Source organism: Elephas maximus, chromosome 5, assembly GCF_024166365.1.
Source record: "Elephas maximus indicus isolate mEleMax1 chromosome 5, mEleMax1 primary haplotype, whole genome shotgun sequence".
Taxonomy (NCBI): domain Eukaryota; kingdom Metazoa; phylum Chordata; class Mammalia; order Proboscidea; family Elephantidae; genus Elephas; species Elephas maximus.
In genome coordinates, this window is record NC_064823.1 from 77,563,941 (window position 1) to 77,569,064 (window position 5,124).

Genomic DNA, 5,124 nt, shown 5'->3' on the forward strand with positions numbered 1-5,124 from the left:
CCATTAAAGTATGTACATTTATACAGAATAAAGTACAAATTTAATAGCAGTTTCCTTGTAAAGCTGAACATCTTCACAAATAAGGTAGCACCAACAATTATTTCAGAAGTACTTAAATTAGAATATAGGAAAGGTATTTTAGACTGGTGATTCAAGAATATTTTGTTGAAATTAAAAAAAAATTGAGGAGTTAGTGTAAGTTATTTAGTTTAAAAACAAACAAAAAATATTGTTGGCCTTGGTTAAATCTGTCAATAGGTTGTGGTTACTCTAAGAAAGCTAAAATCAACTGGGTTAACTTTTCATTTTAATCTAAATTGAGATATTAATTACCTGATTGTTTAGTGGCTACAATTTATTATCAGTGAGACTAATATGTAAACCAGTTCTTTACAAACAGAATTGAGGACTTCATAAGCAATGTTCTTACATTAAAGGCAAAATGCCTAGAGTATTTCCAGCCTGAAAAACTAATGTGATTGGAAACATTTGTATACATTAGCAGGGGTGGGGTGTATAAAGAAGAAACTTCAAGTCAAATCTTTTTAGTGTGTAGATTAATCTATACATATGTTTCCTACTGCCAAGTACTTGGACAGAAAAAAAAATTATTTTAAAAGCAATCTATTCCATGCAGATTCAGCCACAGTAAGGTAAATTGGCACACTGGTAACTGTTGCTTTTAAATTTTTGCCTTAAAAAGCACTGATAAAATTTTAAACATTGAACAAAGATATGGGCAGAAAAATTCTTGTGCCATTCCCTGATTTCTATTCTCTACTATTCAAATTAAGTTTGTTACTTTTACTTCTCTGGGTTCATAATTTTCTCTCAAGAATTTACTTAAATGGAAAATGGTCCAGCTAAGATAATAAAATAATATTACAGTTGATTTTAATGTTATTTTCTATCTTGTTCTATACAAGATAAAAAGTATAAATGGACTTCATTCTTGAGCTAACTCAGAAGTGAAATCAAATCTACAGCCTAATGCAGAAAACTGATATTCACTGAAATTATATTCAATACATTTTAAATAGTGAGTAAATAAACCTTTACCCACCAAATTTACAGTTAATCTGAAAATTTAAGTTTTTATTCAATGGACTTCCACTCCAGCCAAAATGGAGTAACAAGGATTGCATTTATAGTTCCATCTGAAAGAACAAAAAAGTGGACTAAATACGTGAAATTACAGTGTGCAAGAAGCTAGACGGCAGGCAATGGAGAGGGATCCCTAAGAGATATGAAATAAGCAGCATGAGTACTATAATTGTCCCAGATTACTGCCGTGGGAGAGTTTTGAGGGCACAGAACAGAGAGGGGGAACCCAGGTGTACGCAGTAGAAACCATGTGGTGAGGAGATGGAGCTAAGCATTACAGAGACCAATGTGGCCAGAGTGTGTAGGATATAGTACCAGAAAGGAGAGGTCTGCACAGAGAGACAATTCCAGAAGTCTTCAGAGGGTGCCCCCTTCAATATTTAGCTGAATAGTGATCAGTACGTACATGTGAGGAAACTACCTGAGGCTACCGGAAGATCCACATGAAAAGATTACGGTAACAATGCCCATTGACTGTTTCCAACAGCCAGACTCGAAAATCTCATTTTTCATGGGCCATTGGGTAGAGTATACAGAAGGGTCTCATCACAGTAAAGAGGAATAATTAGTCCTAGACTGAGAGCTGCCTTGGTCCCATCCAACAAATCTACAAAAAAAAAAAAAAAAAATGACCCAAAAGAATCAAACTGTTCCCAAGTAACTTAACTGCATTCCAGAACAAAACTCAAGAGTTATAGGAATACAAAATAACCAGCACCCAACCAGGTAAATTTTACAATGTCTGGCATCAAATCAGACACGCAAAGAAGAAGAGAAATTTATAATGAGGAGATAAATCAACCAAAGCTGAATCAGAACTGACACAGATGTTAGAATTAGGAGAAAAAAAAATTAAAAGGCATTCTAATTGTATTCCATATGTTCAAAAACTTTCATAGATATTTTAAAAACCAAAATTGAACTTCTAGGGATGAAAGCTACAATGTGTGAGATAAGAAACTCACTGGATGAAATTAATGGCATATCAGACATTGAAGAGAAAAAGATTAGTGAACTTTAAGGTCCAGCAGTAGAAACTATCCAAAATGGAACATAGAAAGAAAAGAGAATTAAAACAATAAACAGGGCATTTGTGAGCTAGGAGACAACTTCAGGGAACCTAATACATGTGTAATTGGAGTCCCTGAGGGAGACGAGGCAAAGGGGGAGAGAAAGAAAAAGAGAAATAAAACATACTTGAAGAAATAATGACCGCAAGTTATCCGAATTTGATGAAACCGATAAGCCCCCAAATCTAAATAACTCAGTAAACCCCAAGCACATGAAATCAGAAAAAAAAAAAAAAAAAAAAAAACTACACCAAAGTGGTAAGTGATAAAACTAACCAAAACCATTAATTGAGAAATACCTTAAAGGCATCCAGAAAGGGGGGGGGGGGGGTGCAGGGCGAAACACATGTAAAAAATAAGAATTACTGCAAAGTTCACACCTGAAACAATGTGACCAGACAGTGGACCAACAGCTTTAAAATACTGAAATTTTTTTTTTTAAATGAAAAGTAACTGTCCACTAGAATTCTATAACCAGAGTAAACACTCTTAAATATTAAGATGAAATACTTTTCAGACATTCAAAAGCTGGAAGAATTCATCTCCTGCCGACCTGCATTACAAGAAATGTTAAAGGAAATCCTAACAAGCAAAAAGAAAATTATGTCAGATAGAAATATGGATAGACACAAAGCACTGAATAGCACCAGAAACAGTAACTACATGGCTAAATACATGTTTTTGTTTTTTTTTTTTTTTTAAGTCTTCTTAAATAATTGAGCGGCTGGGATGAGACCTGGGCCGGAAGGACTGAGGGAGAAAGTGCGCGGCAGCTACCAGGCAAAGCTGCCTCGTGCTACTTCGCACAGACGCCGCCGCCACTGCGAATGCGGCTCACGCTCACGCTCCTGACGCTGCGGGCCTCTTCCCTCCCCGTCCCAACCGCGCTGTCACCTGGGAAACCGCCCAAGCACTGCCGGACACATCGGTTTCATGGCAGCCCCGAAGAAAGCAGTTGAAGGGCCGTTAGTGGGGGCGGTGGTCCAAGGCACTGACTGCAGTCGCTTTCTGGTTTTCAATTCAAAAACAGCGGAACTACTTACTTACTATCAAGTTGAATTAACACCAGAGTTTCCAAAAGAAGGATGGGTGGAACAAGACCCCAAAGAAATTCTGCAGTCCGTGTATGAGTGTATAGAGAGAACGTGTGAGAAACTTGATAAGCTTAATATTGATGTATCTAACATAAAAGCTATTGGTGTCACCAATCAGAGGGAGACCACTATAGTCTGGGACAAGTTAACTGGAGAGCCTCTCTGCAATGCTGTGGTGTGGCTTGACCTAAGAACCCAGGCTACCGTTGAGAATCTCAGTAAAAAAATACCAGGAAATAATAACTTTGTCAAGTCCAAGACAGGCCTTCCACTTAGCACTTATTTCAGTGCAGTGAAACTTCGTTGGATGCTTGACAATGTAAGAAAAGTTCAAAAGGCTGTTGAAGATGGTAGAGCTCTTTTTGGTACAATTGATTCATGGCTTATCTGGAGTTTAACAGGAGGAGCTAGTGGAGGTGTCCATTGTACAGATGTAACAAATGCAAGTAGGACTATGCTTTTCAACATTCATTCTTTGGAATGGGATAAAGAGCTCTGTGACTTTTTTGATATTCCAATGGATATTCTTCCAAAAGTCGGGAGTTCTTCTGAGATCTATGGCCAAATGAAAACTGGGTCCTTGGAAGGTGTGCCAATATCTGGATGCTTGGGGGACCAATCTGCTGCATTAGTAGGACAAATGTGCTTTCAGGAAGGACAAGCCAAAAACACTTATGGAACAGGTTGTTTCTTATTATGTAATACAGGTCGCAACTGCATGTTTTCTGAACATGGCCTTCTAACCACAGTGGCTTACAAACTAGGCAGAGACAAGCCAGTAATTTATGCATTGGAAGGTTCTGTTGCTATAGCTGATGCTGCTGTTCGCTGGCTGAAAGACAATCTTGGAATTCTAGAGACCCCAGAAGAAATCGAAATACTTGCTAAAGAAGCAGGTACTTCTTATGGCTGTTACTTCATTCCAGCGTTTTCAGGGTTATATGCACCTTATTGGGAGCCCAGTGCCAGAGGGATCATCTGTGGTCTTACTCAGTTCACCAATAAATGTCATATTGCTTTTGCTGCATTAGAAGCTATTTGTTTCCAAACCCGAGAGATTTTGGATGCCATGATTCATGACTCTGGAATTTCATTCAGTCATTTGCAGGTAGATGGAAGAATGACTAACAACAAAGTTCTGATGCAACTGCAAGCAGACATTCTACATATTCCAGTAGTAAAGCCCTGTATTGCTGAAACAACTGCACTGGGAGCTGCCATGGCAGCAGGAGCTGCAGAAGGAGTGGGCGTTTGGAGTCTAGAACCTGACGGTTTGTCAGCCATTGTGATGGAACGGTTCGAACCACAAATCAAGGCCACAGAAAGTGAAACTCGTTATGCTACATGGAAGAGAGCTGTGATGAAATCAATGGGTTGGGTTACAACTCAGACTCCTGAAAGTCGTGACCCTAGTATCTTCTCTAGTCTGCCCTTGGGCATTTTTATAGTGAGTAGCATGATAATGTTAATTGGAGCAAGATACATCTCAGGTATCCCATAAAATACCAACTCATGGATTCCCAGGATACAAGCTTTTTAGCATAAGGAGAGAAACCAGCAATTCTGTGTCTTCATGTGATGACACTATCATAGCCTATGATTTTGCCTATAAACCACTTGCCGCATGACCCATAAGAACCCTCTAAGTAGATCTGTAATTTGAAATAAAGAAAACAGCAGAAAATGCTATAAAAACATACAGTGTGTTTTTTAACCTCAACAGTTAAAGTTGGCCATCACCTTGGGCCTGACCTCTGCCATTGCCATAACATCCTGCCCTATTCCTTCTAAAATGTAGAAAGAATTCAGATTCTATACATGGAATCTTTCATCACACATAACTTAAGGACCAGGAT

General features: G+C 38.4%; 1 protein-coding gene across 1 annotated transcript; it reads left to right on the forward strand.

Annotated features, from left to right (window-relative positions):
- Nucleotides 1–3,107: 3,107 nt before the first annotated feature.
- On the forward strand, nucleotides 3,108–4,769 carry GK2 (glycerol kinase 2). Its single transcript, XM_049887088.1, has one exon. The coding sequence runs from the start codon at nucleotides 3,108–3,110 to the stop codon at nucleotides 4,767–4,769; it is 1,662 nt and encodes a 553-aa protein (XP_049743045.1).
- Nucleotides 4,770–5,124: the final 355 nt, after the last annotated feature.

Coding starts and splice junctions, on each gene's coding strand:
- GK2 (XM_049887088.1), top strand. CDS start 3,108: ATGGCAGCCCCGAAGAAAGCAGTTGAAGGGCCGTTAGTGGGGGCGGTG.